Source organism: Oncorhynchus masou, unplaced genomic scaffold, assembly GCF_036934945.1.
Source record: "Oncorhynchus masou masou isolate Uvic2021 unplaced genomic scaffold, UVic_Omas_1.1 unplaced_scaffold_518, whole genome shotgun sequence".
NCBI lineage: Eukaryota > Metazoa > Chordata > Actinopteri > Salmoniformes > Salmonidae > Oncorhynchus > Oncorhynchus masou.
Window position 1 is genome coordinate 121,039 of NW_027011585.1, and position 24,205 is coordinate 145,243.

The 24,205-nt window shown below is 42.6% G+C and overlaps 1 protein-coding gene across 2 annotated transcripts; it reads right to left on the reverse strand.

Annotated features, from left to right (window-relative positions):
- Window positions 1-2,791: 2,791 nt before the first annotated feature.
- Window positions 2,792-19,838, reverse strand: LOC135535821 (CD209 antigen-like protein C). 2 transcript variants are annotated; one of them, XM_064962250.1, is made up of 6 exons: window positions 19,615-19,838; window positions 6,612-6,713; window positions 6,257-6,532; window positions 5,994-6,136; window positions 5,802-5,902; window positions 2,792-5,288 (listed from the first exon to the last, which is right to left on the reverse strand). In XM_064962250.1, the coding sequence occupies exons 1-6, from the start codon at window positions 19,751-19,753 to the stop codon at window positions 5,144-5,146; spliced, it is 906 nt and encodes a 301-aa protein (XP_064818322.1). In that variant the 5' UTR covers window positions 19,754-19,838; the 3' UTR covers window positions 2,792-5,143. The 2 variants fall into 2 exon arrangements, with proteins under 2 accessions (XP_064818322.1, XP_064818321.1); XM_064962249.1 differs by having other exon boundaries at window positions 6,612-6,728.
- Between the last annotated feature and the right edge of the window lie 4,367 nt (window positions 19,839-24,205).

Sequence of the window (24,205 nt, forward strand, 5' to 3'; positions counted from 1 at the left end):
TTGTATTCTCCAACAGTAGGTTATTGTTACACCACTTTCTCACAGATCCAGTTTAATGTCTTTACTTGGTCATCTTGTCCATAGTACATCTCAACACAGTCCTCCTGCCCAGAGAACAGACCGCCATTATCAGGCTGTCCTGTCCCCCAGTACCTGAACAACACAGAGAACCAGACAGTCAGACACTGTGTTACACTCCTCAATTATATACATTGTCCTATGTGTTCTCAGTTTTAAAGACACACTCTGTAAGATGATCATACCATTATCAAGAGTGGACCATCAATACATTTATTATTTTACTCTTTTTATTACATTTTCATTTATAAATATTACCTGCTATCTATAATACATCTATAGATCTAATTGAATTACATTCAAGTTTTTAAACATACATTTTGATGAACATGATTGGAAGCAAAATATCATTGTTGTTTTTAATCTCCATATCACAAGTTAAAATGGTAAAATCTGTCACCCTGTGGTCAGTGATGTGCTGTCCACCCACTTCCAGGTCTCCTCAGTAACAGAGTCAGTCAGACCAATCCAGGCTCTCAGGTGGAGGTTGAAGACAAATTAATGTTTTTGAGAAAGATAAAAACTTTTAACATATTTCTAACATACAACCCACATATTAGTGTACTGATGAAAATATTTACTCAACCTCTCTGTCTGTCACCACTTCCGCCGAAGTCTGTCCCTCTCCTTGTTCGGGTGGCGTTCAGCAGTCGACGTCATCAGTCTTCTAGTCATCGCATCTCCACCTTTAATTTTCCATTTGTTTTGTCTAGTTTTCCCGCACACCTGGTTCACATTCCCTCATCAGACCTAATGTATATTCCCCTCCGTTTCCCCCATGTCTGTGTGTGGAATTGTTCCTTGTGTCGGGTGATACGCTACAGGCTGACTTGCGCTAGGTTTGTTTCAAACCTTGGTTTGTTTGTTTTGTTTATCCGGTTCATGTTACCGTGGTTGTGCTTTGTTTTGCCTCGCCTGTGCCTTCGGGCCAGGGTGTATATTAAAGTTCTCCTGTTATCACCCATCTCTGCTCTTCTGCGCCTGACTTCCTGGTAATCAGTCACTCACCCCTTGTCTCTCTCTCTCTCTGTGTCTCTGTCTCTCTTTCTGTCTCTGTCTCTCTCTCTCACCTGTTCCTCTCTCCAGGCAGTCATGTCTGCTCTCCTCCCATGTTTTCTTCTCACTAGACAGGAAGTACAAACTGGAGTCAAAGTATCTCCATCCTTTCTGGCAATGCTGCTCTTTTGAAGAGCAAAATTGAACACATTGAGAAACTTAGCCAGTATCTTTATACTCATAAACCCGTTGATATATAACTACTGTTGATTTTTACTTCTATTTTATCACAGTTTATATCTCACCTATCACAAAAAGCTTAGCTTGTATATGGCCTTTCTCGTCAGTCAGTATTGTATCTGGTCTTTAGCCAGAATCTCTCTTTAGTCAGGTTGTTGTATCTGGTCTCTCTCTCTCTAGTCAGGTTGTTTTATCTGGTCTGTAACTGGTCTCTCTCTTCAGTTGCGTTGATTTTAAAAAGGGAGAAACTCTGGAACAAGTTATTCCTTTTATCCTCAGAATCTGTTATGTCTCTGTTATCTACAAAGTATAAACACATAGTTACTAGGGAGGTTGGGAGGGTGGTAGGTAGACTGGCAGGTAGGAGAGTTAGGCTGACAAGTTAAAGATCTGCCATTCTGCCCCGTAACAAGGCAGTTAACCCTCTGTTCCTTGGGTGCCAATGATGTTGATTACGGCAGCTCCCTTCACCTCTGATTCAGAGAGGTTGGGTTAAATGCAGAAGACAACAACTGACTCTAGGTATCCCACTTCCTTTTTATTTGTTTTAACACCAGGTAAGTAGGCCTAGTAACCAGCACTTCTTACAACTAGGTGATAAGCAATGCACTTGGATACCTGTGCGCTGGTCTCCTGGTCCATTATCAGGGGCAGTGTCTGCTGTCTCTTCTCTCTTGGTGCTGTTCTTACCGTCTCTCAGGGTGTCTGCACTGACATAGACATCCGCAATCCTCTCCTCCATCTCATCTCTGTCAACTTGACCTTCTTGTTCCTATCTGGCTCAGCATAGATGACCTTTGACATCTTTAACAATGCCTGGGTCTTTCTTTCTATGTAGGTCTACTATACCTAAGTTTCTGCTTCTAGAATTAATGTGGTGGTATTCCAACATGGCCACCAGGAGGCGTCGTACGTCAACTGCAGGCCCTCTATATGTTAAGTCTCTGCTTCTAGTGATATCTGTCTCTGAGTCATCTGTGTGTCTCTGTCTGTGCGACTGATGTAGGTGTTAACTCTAGGGAAGTATCAACAAAATGACACGGGTAGTTGTGGCTATGCTAATACAAAAAATAGAACAAGTTTGTATACTTGTGTGCATGTGCGCGTGTGTGTGTGTGTGTGTGTGTGTGTGTGTGTGTGTGTGTGTGTGTGTGTGTGTGTGTGTGTGTGTGTGTGTGTGTGTGTGTGTGTGTGTGTGTGTGTGTGTGAGAGAGATTGTTACAGTGGTTATTGTTAAACCATTTTCTGCAGAACATTATAAGTTATTTCATGTCTCTACATGGTCATCTTGTCCAGAGTATATCTCAACACAGTCCTCCTGCCCAGGGAATGGAACATTCTATTTGTGATGATGGACAGGACACTATCATACCAGGAAGATATAGATCATAGAGGGGATGTGGAGAACAAAGGCGAGCTGTTAATGTCAGAGTCGTGTTTATAGGTGGCAGGGAAGTCAGGCGCTGGAGAATCAAACTGAGTGTAATGGTGTTATTTAATAACAATGAACGAAACATACTCCAAACACTAAATGTAACAAATAACAACAATGGGTACGAGGACCCGTCGCACACCAATACAAATAATATATACACTGACATACAAACAATCTCTGACAAAGACATGAGGGGAAACAGAGGGTTAAATACACAACAGGAAAGGAATGGGATTGAAAACGGGTGTGTAGGAAGACAAGACAAAACCAATGGAAAATGAAAAATGGATCAATGATGGCTAGAAGACCGGTGACGTCGACTGCCGAGCACCGCCCGAACAAGGAGAGGCTTCGACTTCGGCAGAAGTCGTGACAGTTAACATAAACTCAGCAAAAAATAGAAACATCTTCTCACTGTCAACTGTGTATATTTTCAGCAATCTAAACATGTGTAAATATTTGTATGAACATAACAAGATTCAACAACTGAGACATAAGCTGAACAAGTTCCACAGACATGTGACTAACATAAATGGAATAATGTGTCCCTGAACAAAGGGGGGTTCAAAATCAAAAGTAACAGTCAGTGTCTGGTGTGGCCACCAGCTGCATTAAGTACTGCAGTGCAACTCTTCCTCATTGACTGGACCATAATTGCCAGTTCTTGCTGTGAGATGTTACCCCACTCATCCACCAAGACACCTGCAAATTCCCTGACATTTCCGGGGGGAATGGCCCTCACCCTCCGATCCAACAGGTCCCAGATGTGCTCAATAGGATTGGAATACGGGCTCTTCGCTGGCCATGGCAGAACACTGGCATTGCTGTCTTGCAGGAAGTCACGCACAGAAAGAGCAGTATGGCTGCTGGCATTGTCATGTTGGAGGGTCATGACAGGATGAGCCTGCAGGAAGGGTATCACATGAGGGAGAAGGATGTCTTCCCTGTAACGCACAGCGTTGAGATTGCCTGCAATGACAACAACCTCAGTCCGATGATGCTGTGACACACCGCCCCAGACCATGATGGACCATTCACCTCCAAATCGATCCCGCTCCAGAGTACAGGCCTCGGTGTAATGCTCATTCCTTCGACTATAACCGCGAATCCGACCATCACCCCTGGTGAGACTCGTCAATGAAGAGCACTTTTTGACAGTCCTGTCTGGTCCAGCGATGGTGGGTTTGTGCCCATAGGCGATGTTGTTGCTGGTGATGTCTGGTGAGGACCTGCCTTTACAATAGGCCTACAAGCCCTCAGTCCAGTCTCTCATAGCCTATTGCGGACAGTCTGAGCACTTATGGAGAGATTGTGCGTTCCTGGTGTTACTCGGGCAGTTCTTGTTGCCATCCTGCACCTGTCACGCAGGTGTGATTTTCGGATGTACCGATCCTGTGCTGGTGTTGTTACACGTGGTCTTCCACTGCGAGGACGATCAGCTGTCCATCCTGTCTCCCTGTAGCGCTGTCTTAGGCATCTCACAGTACGGATATTGCAATGTATGGCCCTGGCCACATCCGCAGTCTTCATGCCTCCTTGCAGCATGCCTGAGGCACGTTCACACAGATGAGCAGGGACCCTGGGCATCTTTGTTTACCCCCAAATATACATCAACATGTTCAGTATGTCCAGGACTATAATAATGGGTCATTAGAATGTCCAGACTATAGATGTGACACTACAAACTGCTCCAAGTGGATATTGAGGGTGGGTAGTCTTAACCAGTGAAGATGAGGTGACTACATGAAACCACCATAGCTCTCCTCTCTCGTTATGAACCTAATTGGTTGAGGCGTTTGAGTGACAGCTGGTTGAACTACTGAAAATATCAACTTCACTCTCCTCTTTTGGGACTCATATAGGGGAACAACAGTCAAATATGAGCATTTGATATTTAACTTGACAACAAAGACTGACTGTCAAAGATGATTCATTTACATCGTTTGATACCCTTTGAAATCTCTACTACACCCATTGATTGGTGATACAGTCACCTCCTGTACAGTGTATGTAAAGGTGGTTTGGTACTGTTGAGAATGTCATCACCAGGCCTAAATTGGAGATTGTAAATATCTGTAGCAAGTAAGAAGAATGTATTTAATTGGAATTGACCAAATGCACCGCATACATTGTGAACAAAGTCATGTTTACTAACTTCATGTTGACTCTGGTAAACAGGAAGCTATAATGTCAGGAAATAAGCAGTACATTTATTAATATACTAATACAAACAAATACAACATTTGTGTGCATGGGTTTGAGAGAGAGAGAGAGAGAGAGAGAGAGAGAGAGAGAGAGAGAGAGAGAGAGAGAGAGAGAGAGAGAGAGAGAGAGAGAGAGAGAGAGAGACACTGGAGTCTACTGTATGTGTTACAGCATGTTGTTATGGTGATGTTACTCTTTCTCACAAACCCAGTTGATTATGCTGTCACATGACAAGTCATTCCATGCCTTCAGAGGACTCTGATCTTTGGCTATCTCAGCACAGTTCTCGTCCCCATTAGGACCTGCATTATCAGGCTGTTTGGCATACCAGTACCTACAGGGTTAAAAACAGTCAGATATCATGGTTAATACCAGTACCTACAGGGTTAAAAACAGTCAGATATCATGGTTAATACCAGTACCTACAGGGTTAACAACAGCCAGATATCATGGTTAATACCAGTACCTACAGGGTTAATAACAGTCAGATATCATGGTTAATACCAGTACCTACAGAGTTAACAACAGTCAGATATCATGGTTAATACCAGTACCTACAGGGTTAACAACAGTCAGATATCATGGTTAATACCAGTACCTACAGGGTTAACAACAGTCAGATATCATGGTTAATACCAGTATCTACAGAGTTAAACACAGTCAGATATCATGGTTAATACCAGTATCTTCAGGTTTAAACACAGTTAGACGTCACAGTTAGAACATCACAATCGGAAATATTATGTATAAATTTTTCATAGTTAATTGTGTTGACTGGTATCATCAATGACCTGTATTGAACAAAGTTTAATGGAGCCTTATTGACAGATTAGTTATCATCGCTCACCTTGTGGTCAGTGGGGTGTCGTCCACCCATTTCCAGGTCCCCTCAATAACAGAATCGGTCAGACCAATCCAGACTCTCCTCTTGAGGTCGAAGAGAAATTTCTGTTGTTGAAAAATATATAAATTATATGTTTTATCTTTTACCCCCTGCACAAAATTATATTTTCGCTCTCTCTCTCGCTCTCTCTCTCACCTGTTCCTCATCACTATTTATGATCACCAGGTCTGCTCCTCTCTCCAGACAATCCTCTCTGCTCTCCTTCCAGGTTTTAGTCTCAGTAGACAGGAAGTACCATCTGGATTCAAACTTCTGCCAGCCAGCAGTACAGGTTTGTTCTACAAGATGATTGACATGAATTTCCTTCAACTTATCACAATGTACACTTAATATAAGAATACAGACTCATGATCATGTTTGTGGGATTAATGATAATTTATTACTGTAGGTTTACTCACTGCAATTGGTAAGCCACCCCCTAAGAAAATCTCTCTCAGTCTGTAGCTGTTCTATCTGTTTAGCCAGGTTGTTGTAACTGGTCTGTAGCTGGTCTCTCTCAGTTGTCAGATTGTTGTAGCTGGTCTGTAGCTGGTCTCTCTCAGTAGTCAGGTTGTTGTAGCTGGTCTGTAGCTGGTCTCTCTCAGTAGTCAGGTTGTTGTAGCTGGTCTGTAGCTGGTCTCTCTCTGCAGATGAGTTGGTTTTGTAGGCTAAGGAACTCTTATAAACCCCATAATCTGTTACAACAACAGCAAAGTTTATAATTAAAGGAGATAGTCACATAACTGCTGGTGAATTGTAGGAATTATAACTTACAGTAGACAGACAGGCCTATGATCCCAGCCAGTAGGAGAACACACAGCAGCCCCAGAAACACTGCAGCAACTGTGGAGGATCTCTTCCCTGAGTTATCAGGCTCTGTGGACACAGGTACTGTACATAGCATCATCAATGAGACACAATCGAACATGAACCATCTGGTGCAGGGATCATCTGGTAGATTCCAAGGTTTTGTCTTGAGCGAATGATCAGGGGCAGGAACATAATTTGCAAATTGACTAAAAAAGCCCAAATAAATATAAAATGTGACTAAAACGTAATAATTTCAAACCTTTCTTACGTTAGTGTGTCTCTCTATTATACTTGGGAACAGATTTCCAAAATTAAAATCAATAGGAGCTGATTTCCTCGGTATCTGCTAGCATGCCATTCACCTCCAGTCATTGCAAAACTACCGCTAACTTCCTTCAGACTGGATACAGTCATAAAAATGTAATCTACAAGCTCATCTGTCTCTGGGGAAGTAGATAAAGGGCCAAAATCCTGAAGTATCACTTCAATTTAATTGTGTCTCCATATTGACATCATTGAAGGACAATGTCTAAATTTGACTTAAGTGGAAGATAGGATTCGCCCCATATGATCCCAAGGTATGAAGCATCTCTGTTGTTTCATCTGTAAATGGAGGAAGAATAGCTGTATTTAAAGTGTTGTTTTCTCACCCCATCTCTCTTCCTGTTGAGGGGGACTTGTTGTTAAAGATACAGCTTCTCACAGCAACAGGAAATATAGTGGCCAGTGACAGTTAACCCCTCACCTTCCTAATGTTAGTCAGCAAGCTAATGTTAGTAGAATTCAGAACATATCATATGTTTAGCAAATTCACAATATATTATAAGTTTAGGAAATTTGCAACAAATTATACAAAATGGATGATGGGCATCCACAAATTGATACATATCATCTGAAAGGTAACATATCATACTAAATGGAGTGTCTCGGATTTACGTACAGAATAATAGGAAATGCTCTGAGACTAGGAAATACAGACTGGGGAGGGAAGTTACATAGGACTTTATGAACATGAAAATGTATGTTTCTGCAGTTAGTATACATCCTAAAATACAGAGCCTCAAGCTTTTCAGAACATTTAACCTCTTGTAACGGCGTTCTTCGTTTGTCGAAAGAGAGTTGGACCGAAATGCAGCGTGTTGGTTACTCATGTTTTTAATGAAGAAAAAACGGAACGATACATGAAATAACTAATAAATACAAAACAACAAAACGGAACGTGAAACCTAATTACAGCCTATCTGGTGAAACTACACAGAGACAGGAACAATCACCCACGAAATACACAGTGAAACACAGGCTACCTAAATACGGTTCCCCATCAGAGACAACAAGAATCACCTGACTCTGATTGAGAACCGCCTCAGGCAGCCAAACCTAAACTAAACACACCCCTAATCAACCACAAACCCAATGCCTACAAAAACCCCAATACGACAACACAATAACATAAACCCATGTCACACCCTGGCCTGACCAACTAATTAACTAAAACACAAAATACTAAGACCAAAGCGTGACAGAACCCCCCCCCCCCTAAGGTGCGGACTCCCGGACGCACCTCAAAACCATAGGGAGGGTCCGGGTGGGCGTCTGTCCATGGTGGCGGTTCGGCTCGGGACGTGGACCCCACTCCATAAATGTCATAGTTCCTCCCCTTCGCGTCCTGGGATAATCCACCCTCGCCGCCGACCATTGCCTAATAGTCCTCACCCAGAACCCCACTGAACTGAGGAGTAGCTCGTGACTGAGGGGCAGCTCGGGACTGAGGGGCAGCTCGGGACTGAAGCAGCTCGGGACTGAGGGGAAGCTCGGGACTGAGAGGAAGCCCAGCCAGGCAGTTGAATCCGGCAGATCCTGGCTGGCTGGCAGTTCTGGCAGATCCTGGCTGACTGGCGGATCTGGAAGAGTCTGGTTGACTAGCAGATCTGGAAGATTCTGGTTGACTGGCAGATCTGGAAGAGTCTGGTTGACTGGCAGATCTGGAAGAGTCTGGTTGACTGGCAGATCTGGAAGAGTCTGGTTGACTGGCAGATCTGGAAGAGTCTGGCTGACTGGCAGATCTGGAAGAGTCTGGCTGACTGGCAGATCTGGAAGAGTCTGGCTGACTGGCAGATCTGGAAGAGTCTGGCTGACTGGCGGATCCTGACAGACTGACGGCTCTGGCTGCTTCATGCTGACTGACGGCTCTGGCTGCTCCATGCTGACTAGCGTCTCTGGCTGCTCCATGCAGATTGACAGCTCTGGCGGCTTCTTGCAGACTGACAGCTCAGACTGTTCCATGCAGACTAACAGCTTTGTCAGCTCCTTGCCGACTGGCAGCTCCTTGCAGACTGGCAGCTCTTTGCAGACTGGCAACTCCTTGCAGACTGGCAGCTCCATGCAGACTGGCAGCTCCATGCAGACTGGCAGCTCTGGCTGCTCCAAGCAGACTGACGTTTTTCTTTGGCAAGGACTGGGAAACTGGTCAGAATTGATGGAATGATGGATGGCGCTAAATGCAAGGAAATTCTTGAGGGAAACCTGTTTCAGTCATCCAGAGATTTGAGACTGGGACAGAGGTTCACCTTCCAGCAGGACATTGACCCTAAGCATACTGCTAAAGCAACACTCGAGTGGTTTAAGGGGAAACATTTAAATGTATTGGAATGGCCTAGTCAAAGCCCAGACCTCAATCCAATTGAGAATCTGTGGTATGACTTAAAGATTGCTGTACACCAGCAGAATCCATCCAACTTGAAGGAGCTGGTGCAGTTGCCTTGAATAATGGGCCAAAATCCCAGTGGCTAGATATGCCAAGCTTATAGAGACATACCCCAAGACACTTGCAAAAGGTGGCTCTACAAAGTATGGACTTTGGGGGGTGATTAGTTATGCATGCTCAAATTTTCTGTTTTTTTGTCTTATTTCTTGTTTGTTTTACAATAAAAAAATATTTTGCATCTTCAAAATGGTAGGCATGTTGTGTAAATCAAATGATACAACCCCCCAAAAAATCTATTTTAATTTCAGATTGTAAGGCAATAACAATAGCTAAAATACCAAGGGGGGTGAAAACCTTTGCAAGCCACTGTACATGCAGGTAGGACATAGAGCCAAACCTATTGTTGACTTTCAAATTTTACAGAGAAGTAATACTTACTCATGGCTTTGAAAAAAAAACTTGAGCCTAAAGAGTTACAAGTAGGCTGGCTAACCAGAGAGAGAAGAGGAAACTGTGGCTGTCAGAGTGAGATCGGAGGGAGGGAGGGAGGGAGAGCAGTAGCAGTGTTAGTAGCTTCCTGTATCTGTGAGGTCAGAACTCAATCTATCAACCACAATGAGGAATGAGCTGTCTTGTTCCAGTCCAACTATATTGCAGTTGAGTTGCACGCGTCAACAAATAAGGTTACTGTACAACATGATGTGATCATCCGATGTGTTAAACACCAATCCAGACATTGTGAGATCTGGCAGGCGACTTCAATGTAATCAAACTGGAACGTGGCCAATGTCATGAGTGGGATTGGAGGAGAGAGAGGGCGGGACTTGGTAATGAAGGAAGCTTTCAGCAGACATCATGTTGACTAGCAGAGACAACAGAGGTCATAGGGTGGCAGTGAACTGTCATAACACCTACTGTCCATCCACAGGTTAACTGTCATAACACCTACTGTCCATCCACAGGTTAACTGTCATAACACCTACTGTCCATCCACAGGTTAACTGTCATAACATCTACTGTCCATCCACAGGTTAACTGTCATAACATCTACTGTCCATCCACAGGTTAACTGTCATAACACCTACTGTCCATCCACAGGTTAACTGTCATAACATCTACTGTCTATCCACAGGTTAACTGTCATAACATCTACTGTCTATCCACAGGTTAACTGTCATAACATCTACTGTCCATCCACAGGTTAACTGTCATAACATCTACTGTCTATTCACAGGTTAACTGTCATAACATCTACTGTCTATTCACAGGTTAACTGACATAACATCTAATGTCTATCCACAGGTTAACTGTCATAACATCTACTGTCTATCCACAGGTTAACTGTCATAACACCTACTGTCCATCCACAGGTTAACTGTCATAACACCTACTGTCCATCCACAGGTTAACTGTCATAACATCTACTGTCTATCCACAGGTTAACTGTCATAACACCTACTGTCCATCCAGAGATTAACATTCATAACATCTGCTTTCTCCCCACAGGTTAACTGTCATAACACCTACTGTCCATCCACAGGTTAACTGTCATAACACCTACTGTCCATCCACAGGTTAACTGTCATAACACCTACTGTCCATCCACAGGTTAACTGTCATAACACCTACTGTCCATCCACAGGTTAACTGTCATAACATCTACTGTTTATCCACAGGTTAACTGTCATAACACCTACTGTCCATCCACAGGTTAACTGTCATAACACCTACTGTCCATCCACAGGTTAACTGTCATAACATCTACTGTCTATCCACAGGGAAACCGGCCCTGGGATGTAGAGCTCACAACCACTCCCACGTTGTCTGCACTGTCCACTACCACCGGCTCTGCCTTCTTTAAACGCAGGTGGCACTGTAGACCACCCGGGTCACATTCTTGGCCCTGGGGCCCACCTCTGTAGAAGTGTTGAGGGCCCCGTTGCCCTGGCATAGGTTGACTAAAACGATGCGCGTCTCTTTGACATCTTCGGTTAGGTTGGCAGAGAGCTGCAAGTTTGAGGAGCTCCATGCTAATGGTATGTCGGAGGAGACCACTGAGGTACAATAACAGCTGGAGAATGCATCCAAGATGTCCGCCCGTTGTTATCAAGGTAATCATGTTCGCATAATCAGATTCATGGACATCTATATCCCGGGTGCATCCGGTTTACACAGCCAACATCACATGTGCAGTAACACTAAGTGCACAGGGAATAGTGTTAGCAGCAACATTGTCATTAAGTCATCCAAAAACATGCCAGACATTGGATGAATATAACATGTTTTTTAAAAATCAGCCTCAACAACAAATATTTCAATAATTCAATGGATGTTTTGTGCACAAATGTGATGACTTCAGTGTCTTATTTGGAATTTTCTCATTTGAATTCTCAATGTGGCCGTGTTTGGAAAATTGTCTTTCTGGGCCGAGCCTCCGTTAAACTGCAGTAAGAAAACTTTCAAAACCATCTCTCTTCCTCTGTAGCTGGCCTCTCTTTAGTCAACTTGTTGTAGCTTGTCTGTAGGTGGTCTCTTTCATTAGTCATGGGGTTATAACTTATCTGTAGCTTGTATCACTCTTCAGTTAAGTTGTTGTAACTGGTCTGTAGCTGGTCTCTCCCCTCAGGCAGGTTGATGTAACTGGTCTATGGCTAATCTCTCACTTCAGTCAGGTTGTTCTAGTTTGTCTGTAGTTGGTCTCTTTCCTCTGTAAAGGTGTTTTTAACTGGCTTGTAGCTGGCCTTTCTGCAGATGTGTCATGGTGCTGATCTCACTGTTCCCCCCAGTGTGTCTGCACTGTTGTAGATATCCACAATCCTCTCCTCCATCTCACTTCTGTCAAACCTTATTGGTCATATCTGGATTGGTATAGATGGACTCACACATTTTAAACAATTTTTTCTGATTCTAGCTACAGTGCCTTAAAGCAGAGTTTCTCAAACTCGGTCCTGGTGCCCCGCTTGGCGAACATTTTGGTTGTTGCCCTAGAACTACACAGCTGATTCAAATAACCAACTCATCATCAAGCTTTGATGATTAGAATCAGCTGTGTAGTGCTGGGGTAAAAAACCAAACGTTCACCCAGAGGAGGCCCGCAGTACCGAGAGTCCAAAGCTGGTTATACAGTAACATGTCCTGGCTGGTTATACAGTAACATGTCCTGGCTGGTTATACAGTAACATTTCCTGGCTGGTTATACAGTAACATGTCCTGGCTGGTTATACTGTAACATTTCCTGGCTGGTTATACAGTAACATGTCCTGGCTGGTTATACAGTAACATTTCCTGGCTGGTTATACAGTAACATGTCCTGGCTGGTTATACTGTAACATTTCCTGGCTGGTTATACAGTAACATGTCCTGGCTGGTTATACAGTAACATGTCCTGGCTGGTTATACAGTAACATGTCCTGGCTGGTTATACAGTATCATGTCCTGTCTGGTTATACAGTAACATGTCCTGGCTGGTTATACAGTATCATGTCCTGTCTGGTTATACAGTAACATGTCCTGGCTGGTTATACAGTAACATGTCCTGGCTGGTTATACAGTAACATGTCCTGGCTGGTTATACAGTAACATATCCTGTCTGGTTGTACAGTAACATGTCCTGGCTGGTTATACAGTAACATGTCCTGGCTGGTTATACAGTAACATATCCTGGCTGGTTATACAGTACCATGTCCTGTCTTGTTATACAGTAACATGTCCTGGCTGGTTATACAGTAACATGTCCTGGCTGGTTATACAGTAACATTTCCTGGCTGGTTATACAGTAACATATCCTGTCTGGTTGTACAGTAACATGTCCTGGCTGGTTATACAGTAACATGTCCTGGCTGGTTATACAGTAACATATCCTGGCTGGTTATACAGTACCATGTCCTGTCTTGTTATACAGTAACATGTCCTGGCTGGTTATACAGTAACATGTCCTGTCTTGTTATACAGTACCATGTCCTGTCTGGTTGTACAGTAACATGTCCTGGCTGGTTATACAGTAACATATCCTGTCTGGTTGTACAGTAACATATCCTGGCTGGTTGTACAGTAACATGTCCTGGCTGGTTATACAGTAACATATGCTGGCTGGTTATACAGTACCATGTCCTGTCTTGTTATACAGTAACATGTCCTGGCTGGTTATACAGTAACATGTCCTGTCTTGTTATACAGTACCATGTCCTGTCTGGTTGTACAGTAACATGTCCTGGCTGGTTATACAGTAACATATCCTGTCTGGTTGTACAGTAACATATCCTGGCTGGTTGTACAGTAACATGTCCTGGCTGGTTATACAGTAACATGTCCTGGCTGGTTGTACAGTAACATATCCTGGCTGGTTATACAGTAACATGTCCTGGCTGGTTATACAGTAACATATCCTGGCTGGTTATACAGTACCATGTCCTGTCTGGTTATACAGTAACATGTCCTGGCTGGTTATACAGTAACATATCCTGGCTGGTTATACAGTACCATGTCCTGTCTGGTTATACAGTACCATGTCCTGTCTGGTTGTACAGTAACATATCCTGGCTGGTTATACAGTACCATGTCCTGTCTGGTTATACAGTAACATGTCCTGGCTGGTTGTACAGTAACATATCCTGGCTGGTTATACAGTAACATGTCCTGGCTGGTTATACAGTAACATATCCTGGCTGGTTATACAGTACCATGTCCTGTCTGGTTGTACAGTAACATATCCTGGCTAGTTATACACTATCATGTCCTGTCTGGTTATACAGTAACATATCCTGTCTGGTTGTACAGTAACATATCCTGGCTGGTTATACAGTAACATGTCCTGGCTGGTTATACAGTAACATGTCCTGGCTGGTTATACAGTAACATATCCTGGCTGGTTATACAGTACCACGATCACCGGAAGTGAATGCACATTTCACATCAGTTCAGATCAGAGCAAATGCATTTCACATTAGAACAGAGCGCAGAGTTGCTAGTGTGCACATTTCTTGATATTCTTTGCTAGTAGATGAGATATTAGCCAGTTATTGTAAGGTCTGCTTCCAACTCACAGCTTCAAACACTTAGATCCCCTGAGTGCAGCTCACTTTCCAGCCCCCTTTCCAGCTCACACTGTCAAACACTTAGATCCCCTGAGTGCAGCTCACTTTCCAGCCCCCTTTCCAGCTCACACTGTCAAACACTTAGATCCCCTGAACACAGTTCACTCTCCAGATCCCAATCCCCTGAATTCTGATCACCTGTTCATACACCTGTATGTCATTTTCACACACTATTTAGTTCAGTTCTTTGCTCCCCATCACTGTGAGGTGTTGTTTATTTTGTGACACTTATTTCGGTGTGCTGGTTTTCCCATGAGTTGCTCCTCCCGTGTATGATCGTTTTTGCCTATTCCCTGCCCATACTTTAGCCTATCGGATTTCCTGTTATCTACCTATTGCCTGATCTCCCGAAACTACGTTACTAGCCTTTTCCCTGCCTGTACTGTTGCTGTTTTGAACCCCCTGTGTATGACCTCCGGCCTGCCCCTGGACCCAGCTACCTGCCTCCTCCTGTGGTCCTTTGCAATAAACACCTGCTACACCCTGCGCTTGAAACCAGCTCTCTGTCTCCCCTCGTGTCCATTACAGTTATACATTAGTGTATGTCAGATATGGGAGTTACTGCTTCCTACAAGAGCACACAACGTGTAAGCTACATTTCAAACTGTCTTTGAAAAACCAGTCAGGTAAAAAAGCTTACGTCTTAATTAAAGGGACGATGGTGAATTTTAAGACAGGTTTGAATATGTAAATAAGTCAATAGGCAGAGGGGTAGCCTACATTGTCTGATTCGCTGTAAGGTTAAAATAATTCATTTTATTTTGTGGAGTGGAGTGGTGTCTTGCATAATACAACAATGCCAATTAGTCACCTATTTGGCCCATGGTGTTATAGACCAAATAAAACATTAGTAAGTAGTATGATTAGAACACCGTAGTTTTAGTAAGTAGTAGCAAGACAAATGTCAGACACGGCCTATGTGGTTTGTCTTTGAGACAGGTTGACAAACATAAAATTGTGCAATAATTTTAGGATATATTTCTGCCATTGACCTTTTCTAAATTGAACTGATCAAGGGACAAAGTGGAAGAAAACTATACTTACATAAAAACAATTGCAGATTGTGCATTGTCCTCAAACAATAGCAAGGTATTCTTACACTATTCACTTAATAGCTACGGTATTGGTATCAAACACAAACATATGGAAACCACATGTTTGACTCCGTTCCATGAATTCCATTCCAACCATTACAATGAGCCCATCCTCCTATTTCTCCTCCCACCAGCCACCACTGATGTTCAGACATGAAGGTCTGCATGACTTTGTGCACATACAGTGGGGAGAACAAGTATTTGATACACATGTAGAGATCTGTAATTTATATCATAGGTACACTTCAACTGTGAGAGACGGAATCTAAAACAAAAATCCAGAAAATCACATTGTATGATTTTTAAGTAATTAATTTGCATTTTATTGCATGACATAAGTATTTGATCACCTACCAACCAGTAAGAATTCCGGCTCTCACAGACCTGTTAGTTTTTCTTTAAGAAGCCCCCCTGTTCTCCACTCATTACCTTTATTAACTGCACCTGTTTGAACTCATTACCTGTATAAAAGACACCTGTCCACACACTCAATCAAACAGACTCCGACCTCTCCACAATGGCCAAGACGAGAGAGCTGTGTAAGGACCTCAGGGATAAAATTGTAGACCTGCACAAGGCTGGGATGGGCTACAGGAAAATAGGCAAGCAGCTTGGTGAGAAGGCAACAACTTTTGGCACAATTATTAGAAAATGGAAGAAGTTCAAGATGACGGGCAATCACCCTCGGTCTGGGGCTCCATGCAAGATCTCACCTCGTGGGGCATCAATGATCATGAGGAAAGTGAGGTTCAGCCCAGATCTACACGGCAGGACCTGGTCAATGACCTGAAGAGAGCTGGGACCACAGTCTCAAAGAAAACCAGTAGTAACACACTACGCCGTCATGGATTAAAATCCTGCAGCGCACGCAAGGTCCCTCTGCCCAAGCCTGCGCATGTCCAGGCCCATCTGAAGTTTGCCAATGACCATCTGGATGATTCAGAGGAGGAATGGGACAAGGTCATGTGGTCTGATGAGACAAAAATAGAGCTTTTTGGTCTAAACTTCACTCGCCGTGTTTGGAGGAAGAAGAAGGATGAGTACAATCCCAAGAACACCATCCCAACTGTGAAGCATGGAGGTGGAAACATCATTCTTTGGGGATGCTTTTCTGCAAAGGAGACAAGACGACTGCACCGTATTGAGGGGAGGATGGATGGGGCCATGTATCGCGAGATCTTGACCAACAACCTCCTTCCCTCATTAAGAGCATTGAAGATGGGTCATGGCTGGGTCTTCCAGCATGACAACGACCCGAAACATACAGCCAGGACAGCTAAGGAGTGGCTCCGTAAGAAGTATCTCAAGGTCCTGGAGTTGCCTAGCCAGTCTCCAGAACTTAACCCAATAGAAAATCTTCGGAGGGAGCTGAAAGTCCGTATTGCCCAGCGACAGCCCCGAAACGTGAAGGATCTGGAAAAGGTCTGTATGGAGGACTTGGCCAATTTCCCTGCTGCAGTGTGTGCAAACCTGGTCAAGAACTACAGGAAACGTATGATCTCTGTAATTGCAAACAAAGGTTTCTGTACCAAATATTAAGTTCTGCTTTTCTGATGTATCACTACTTATGTCATGCAATAAAATGCAAATGAATTAAAATCATACAATGTGATTTTTCTGGATTTTTGTTTTAGATTCCGTCTCTCACAGTTGAAGTGTACCGATGATTAACATGTACAGACCTCTACATGCTTTGTAAGTAGGGAAAACCTGCAAAATTGGCAGTGTAGTCCTGAAACTGAACAATACAAAACTACCTCTGTTGCAGTGGTGACCCATCATTCATAGTTGACCTATTTTTTTGCATGTTATTTTGGCGTTCATTCGTGTTGCATATCAGTTTGCAAACAATGTTAAAAAGAAATCAATGAGTTAACAAAGCTGCATACAAAAATGGTTTGTTGAGTAAGGCAGCTCCAAACTGCAGGTGTTTCAGTCTAGCTCAGAGTTTAATGTGGTGGTCAGGCAGCCAGCGAAATTTTGCTACCAGACAAGGCTCTGCTGATAGCCAGGTGTAGCAGTGGAAAGGTGTTGGGACTGCTGCTGGGACTCTGCTGTTGGGACAGCTTTATGTAGGCCCTAACAATTTGTATGCACCGTTTGTCACAGTTATAGTCCAACTAATGTATTGTTTAGTGTTGTGTTTTGCAGTGGTTTCGCTGGAGTTTGAATTAGATTTTTCCCCACCAAGATTTACATTGCAAAATCACCACTGATGTTGACTATGATGTTACTTTAGCTAATATGGTGACAACGATGTAGGCTGTGTGTACCGGTTATGATATGATTTGCTTGGAAAGTTTTTTTCGGCTGGTCACACACAGCTGATGTGATTTGCATTGAAGTCCACACGCGAAGGGAAATGGTGAGAGGGGGAGAGCGCATAGTTGCGAGAAGGAATACAAAGTGGCTGCTATGAAAGTGAACTGTGTTAACACGTGATCAGGAGTCTATTCATTTCATTCTGAAAAATGTTTCTTAAACGGAAGCAAATACAGTGGGGCAGAAAAGTATTTAGTCAGCCACCAATTGTGCAAGTTCTCCCACTTAAAAAGATGAGAGAGGCCTGTAATTTTCATCATAGGTACACTTCAACTCTGACAGACAAAATGAGAGAAAAAAAGCCCCAGACACACTGCAGCAACTAGGAAGGGTCTCTTCACTGAGCTATCAGGCTCTGTGGACACATACAAGAGACTTATGTTTTTTGTGTGTGTGTTACCTGTTTGCTGGCCTCCTGGTCCATTATTAGGATCAGTGTCTGCTGACTGTTCTCTCTTGGTGCTGGTCTCACCGTCTCTCTGGGTGACTGCACTGACATAGATATCCACAATCCTCTCCTTCATCTCACCTCTGTCAAACTTTACCTTCTTGTTCATATCTGGCTCAGCATAGATGACCTTTGACATCTTTAACAATACGTGGGTCTTTCTTTCTATGTGGGTCTACTATACATTAAGTCTCTGCTTCTAGAATTAATGTGGTGGTCTTCCAACATGGCCGCCAGGTGGAGTCGTACGTCAACTGCAAGACCTCTATCCGTTAAGTCTCTGCTTCTCGTGATATCTCTGTCTCTGAGTCATCTGTGTGTCTGTCTGTATGACTGCTGTAGCTGTTAACTCTAGGGAAGTATCATATATATGACACGGGTAGATGTGGCTATGCTAATGCAAAAAATAGAACACGTTGGCATACTTGTGTGCTTGTGAGAGATTGTTATAGTGGTTATTGTTAAACCATTTTCTGCAGAACAATATAAATCATTCCATGCCTCTACATGGTCATCTTGTCCAGAGTATATCTCAACACAGTCCTCCTGCCCAGGGAATGGGACTTGCTATTTGTGATGATGGACAGGACACTATCATACCAGGAAGATATAGATCATAGAGTGGAAGTGGAGAACAAAGACTAGCTGTTAACATATATTAAATATCATATGTAACAGCCCCAAGATAATTCAGGGAGTTTCCAGAACTCCTCCTTCCTTTCACCTTTCTGCTGATTTGGACCCTCTGTTTACTCCCAAATATACATCAACATGTTCAGGAGGTCCAGAACTACAAACATGGGTCACTATAATGTCCAGACAATAGATGTGACACTACAAACTGCTCCAAGTGGATATTGAGGGTGGGAAGGCTTAACCAGAGAGGATGAGATGGCCACATAACTGGCCGCAGCTCTCTTCTCTCTAAATGAATCTGATTGGTTGAGTTTGAGTGACAGCTGGTTGAACCACTGAAAAGATCCACTTCACTTCACTCTTTTGAGACCCATATGGGGGAACATTTATCAAATATGAGCATTTGATATTGTGCTTATATGTAACTTCACAACAAAGACCGACTGTCCAAGGTTATTAGGACACACATAGCAGCCTCAGACACACTGCAGCAACTCCAGAGGGTCTCTTCCACCAATGAAAATGTACTCCATCACAAATGATTAAAGATCTTTGGTAATATGTTTTACAGTATCATCCACACCAAACAAATGATGGTTTAGTAATACAGGGCAATCTCACCTGTTTAATATATTGTGTGGTGTGTGTGTGTGTGTTCATGCAATCTTACCTGAAGCAACATCTCCATCACTTCGACTGGGTTTGAAGGCTCCTACGTTGCCATATAATTGGTCATCAATGTCTGTGTTTATTGCATCAGGTTTGTTGTCTTCAAATCCATCTGAGTTTTCATAGACTCCCTCTGACATCTTAACACACTTGTGCTCAAATACAGTAATGTCTACTCCTTACTTCAACTCTAATATACGTCTGTAGCTGTGTCTTCTCCCTGCACTGTCCTGCGTATGTGTGACTTTAGGTAGTGAAACTCTTTATCAGTCAACCAAAGTGGGAAATTAACGCAACACTGGCCACCATGTGACTTGCACCAGCATTAGTGACTCCCACTAGTGTTAGTTTGATAATATAATACATGATATGACTCCCACCAGTCTTCGTTTGATAATATATAACATGATATGACTCCCACCAGTCTTCGTTTGATAATATACAACATGATATGACTCCCACCAGCCTTAGTTTGATAATATATAACATGATATGACTCCCACCAGTCTTCGTTTGATAATATAATACATGATATGACTCCCACCAGCCTTAGTTTGATAATATAATACATGATATGACTCCCACCAGCCTTAGTTTGATAATACAATACATGATATGACTCCCACCACCCTTAGTATGATAATATAATACACATGACTCCCACCAGCCTTTTTTGATAATATAATACATGATATGACTCCCACCAGCCTTAGTTTGATAATATAATACATGATATGACTCCCACCAGCCTTAGTTTGATAATATAATACATGATATGATTCCCACCATCCTTAGTTTGATAATATAATACACATGACTCCCACCAGCCTTAGTTTGATAATATAATACATGATATGACTCCCACCAGCCTTAGTTTGATAATATAATACACATGACTCCCACCAGCCCTAGTTTGATAATATAATACATGATATGACTCCCACTAGCCTTAGTTTGATAATACAATACATGGAATGTCTCCCACCAGCCTTAGTTTGATAATATACTACTTGATATGACTCCCACCACATTTAGTTTGATTTAAAAAATACATGATATGACTCCCACCAATCTTAGAATTATAATATACTACATGATATGACTCCCACCAGCCTTATTTTGATAATATGATGCGTGATATGACTCCCACCAGCCTTAGTTTAATAATATAACACTTGCTATGACTCCCACCAATCTTAGAATTATAATATACTACATGATATGACTCCCACCAGTCTTAGTGTGATAATATAATACATGATATGACTCCCACCAGCCTTAGTTTAATAATACAATACATGATATGACTCCCACCAGCCTTAGTTTGATAATATAACACATGCTATGACTCCCACCATATTTAGTTTGATAATATACAACATGACATGTCTCCCACAAGTCTTAGTTTGATAATACAATACATGATATGACTCCCACCAGCCTTAGTTTGATAATACAATACATGCTATGACTCCCACCATATTTAGTTTGATAATATACAACATGACATGTCTCCCACAATTGTAAGTTTGATAAAATACTAAAGTCTTAGTTTGATAATATACTACGTAATATGACTCCCCCCAGCCTTAGTTTGATAATATACAACTTGATATGACTCCCACCACCCTTAGTTTGATAATATAATATATGATATGACTCCCACCAGTCTAAGTTTGATAATATATTACATGATATGACTCCCACCAGTCTTAGATTGATATTTTAGTTCATGATATGACTCCCACCACCCTTAGTTTGATAATATATTACATGATATGAATCCCACCAGTCTTAGATTGATAATATAATGTGTGATTTGACTCAAACCAGTCTTTGTGTGAGAATACACCACATGACATGACTCCCACCAGCCTTAGTTTGATAATATAATACACATGACTCCCACCAGTCTTAGTTTGATAATATATTACATGACATGACTCCCACCAGCCTTAGTTTGATAATATATTACATGATATGACTCCCACCAGCCTTAGTTTGATAATATAATACATGATATGACTCCCACCAGTCTTAGTTTGATAATATAATACATGATATGACTCCCACCAGTCTTAGTTTGATAATATAATACACATGACTCCCACCAGTCTTAGTTTGATAATATAATACATGATATGACTCCCACCAGCCTTAGTTTGATAATATAATACATGATATGACTCCCACCAGCCTTAGTTTGATAATATAATACACATGACTCCCACGAGCCTTAGTTTGATAATAAACTACATATGACTCCCTGCAGCCTTAGTTTGATAATACACCACATGACATGACTCCCACCTGCCTTAGTTTGATAATATACTACTTGGAATGACTCCCACCACCGTTAGTGTGATAATATAATACATGATATGACTCCCACCAGTCTTAGTTTGATAATATAATACATGATATGACTCCCACCAGCCTTAGTTTGATAATATAATGTGTGATTTGACTCACACCACACTATATATTACTCCACCAGCCTTAGTTTTATAATAAACTACATATGACTCCCTGCAGCCTTAGTTTGATAATACACCACATGACATGACTCCCACCTGCCTTAGTTTGATAATATACTACTTGGAATGACTCCCACCACCGTTAGTGTGATAATATAATACATGATATGACTCCCACCTGCCTTAGTTTGATAATATAATACGTGATATGACTCCCACCAGTCTTAGTTTGATGACCTACTACATGATATGACTCCCACCAGTCTTCGTTTGATAATGTAATACATTATATGACTCCCACCAGTCTTAGTTTGATAATATAATACATGATATGACTCCCACCACCCTTAGTGTGATAATATAATACATGATATGACTGATCTCTCTCTTCAGTCAGGTTGTTAAAACTGGTCTGTAGCTGGTCTCTCTTTGGTCAGGTGGTCTTAGCTAGTCTGTAGCTGGTCTCTCTTTGGTCAGGTGGTCTTAGCTAGTCTGTAGCTGGTCTCTCTCTCTTCAGTATGGGTGTTGTAACTGTTATGTTGCTGGCCATTCTGCAGATGTGTTGAGGTGCTGGTCTCACCGTTTCTCAGGGTCTCTTCACTGATGTAGATATCCACAATCCTCTCTTCCATTGCACCTCTGTCATATCTGGCTTGGTGTAGATGGACTCAGACATTTTCAACAATGTTTTCTGACTATAGCTACAGTGTCTTAAAGCAGTTCAAAACAGGCAGAGGTCGATAATCCAGAGTAGTGGGGCAAGGGTACAGGACGGCAGGCAGGCTCAGGGTCAGTTCAGGCAGAGGGAGGTAAACCAGAGTAGTGGGGCAAGGGTACAGGACGGCAGGCAGGCTCAGGGTCAGGTCAGGCAGAGGTCGATAATCCAGAGTAGTGGGGCAAGGGTACAGGACGGCAGGCAGGCTCAGGGTCAGGTCAGGCAGAGGGAGTAGGGGCAAAGGCACAGGACGGCAGGCAGACTCAGGGTCAGGGCTGGCAGAGTGGTCAGGCAGACGGGCTCAGTGTCAGGGCAGGAAGGGTCAAAACCAGGAGGGCGAGAAAAATAGAGACTGAGGAGCTGAGACAAAATGCTGATTGACTTGACAAACTGGCAACAGATAAACAGAGAGCACAGGTATAAGTACCCAGGGGATAATGGGAAAGATGAACGACACCTGGAGAGGAGTGGAGACAAGCTCATGGACAGGTGAAACAAATCAGGACGTGACAGTCAAAAGCTGACTGCTTTTGACCTTGTTGTAGGTGGGGATTTGTGGAACAGAAACATGTCATAGCTGGTTGTACAGTAACATGTCATAGCTGGTTATACAGTAACATGTCCTGGCTGGTTATACAGTAACATGTCCTGGCTGGTTATACAGTAACATGTCCTGGGTGGTTATACAGTAACATGTCCTGGCTAGTTATACAGTAACATGTCCTGGGTGGTTATACAGTAACATGTCCTGGCTGGTTATGCAGTAACATGTCCTGGCTAGATATACAGTAACATGTCCTGGCTGGTTATACAGTAACATGTCCTGGCTGGTTATACAGTAACATGTCCTGGCTGGTTATGCAGTAACATGTCCTGGCTGGTTAGTGTTGGGACACCTTCTTTCCACCTTTTTTTCCTGATTCCTGAGTAATTTCCTGGTCTTCTGGGGTAAGTTCCACCCGCATACTGTGAAGCAACACAAACATATGCACAGACACACGCACACACACACACGATAACATACCACAATCCTCTCCTACATTCTCTCAGGAACTAATGAGGACCCATAATAAATGCAAATTCAAATACATACACCAGACACACACCCTGTTATATGATCTCTTACTACTCTGTATCACAGATTAACATATTGGATGTATCTTAATAATGTCTCTGGATGATTTAAATAACTAGAATTAGAAATCTGTCAAATACGTCGAGCGTTTGGGGCGTTTGGGGCTATTCTGTTGCTTCTATTAAGCCAGGTAATCTCAACCAAGCACAGCTCAAGTATTTGGGTCATATTCATTAGGAACCAAATGTAAGATAGAAAACTGAAACAGGGAGGGACTAACTGTACCTGTCCAATAAGAATAAAGTGTTTTGTTTTGCAGTTGTAA

Excerpts from the sequence above, each read along its gene's own strand:
- LOC135535821 (XM_064962249.1), bottom strand. The coding sequence starts at position 19,753 with ATGTCAGAGGGAGTCTATGAAAACTCAGATGGATTTGAAGACAACAAA. Across the intron at positions 5,903-5,993 it reads TAAATAGTGATGAGGAACAG|AAATTTCTCTTCGACCTCAA; the intron begins GTGAGAGAGAGA and ends TTTCAACAACAG. Across the intron at positions 5,289-5,801 it reads GACACCCCACTGACCACAAG|GTACTGGTATGCCAAACAGC; the intron begins GTGAGCGATGAT and ends TTAACCCTGTAG.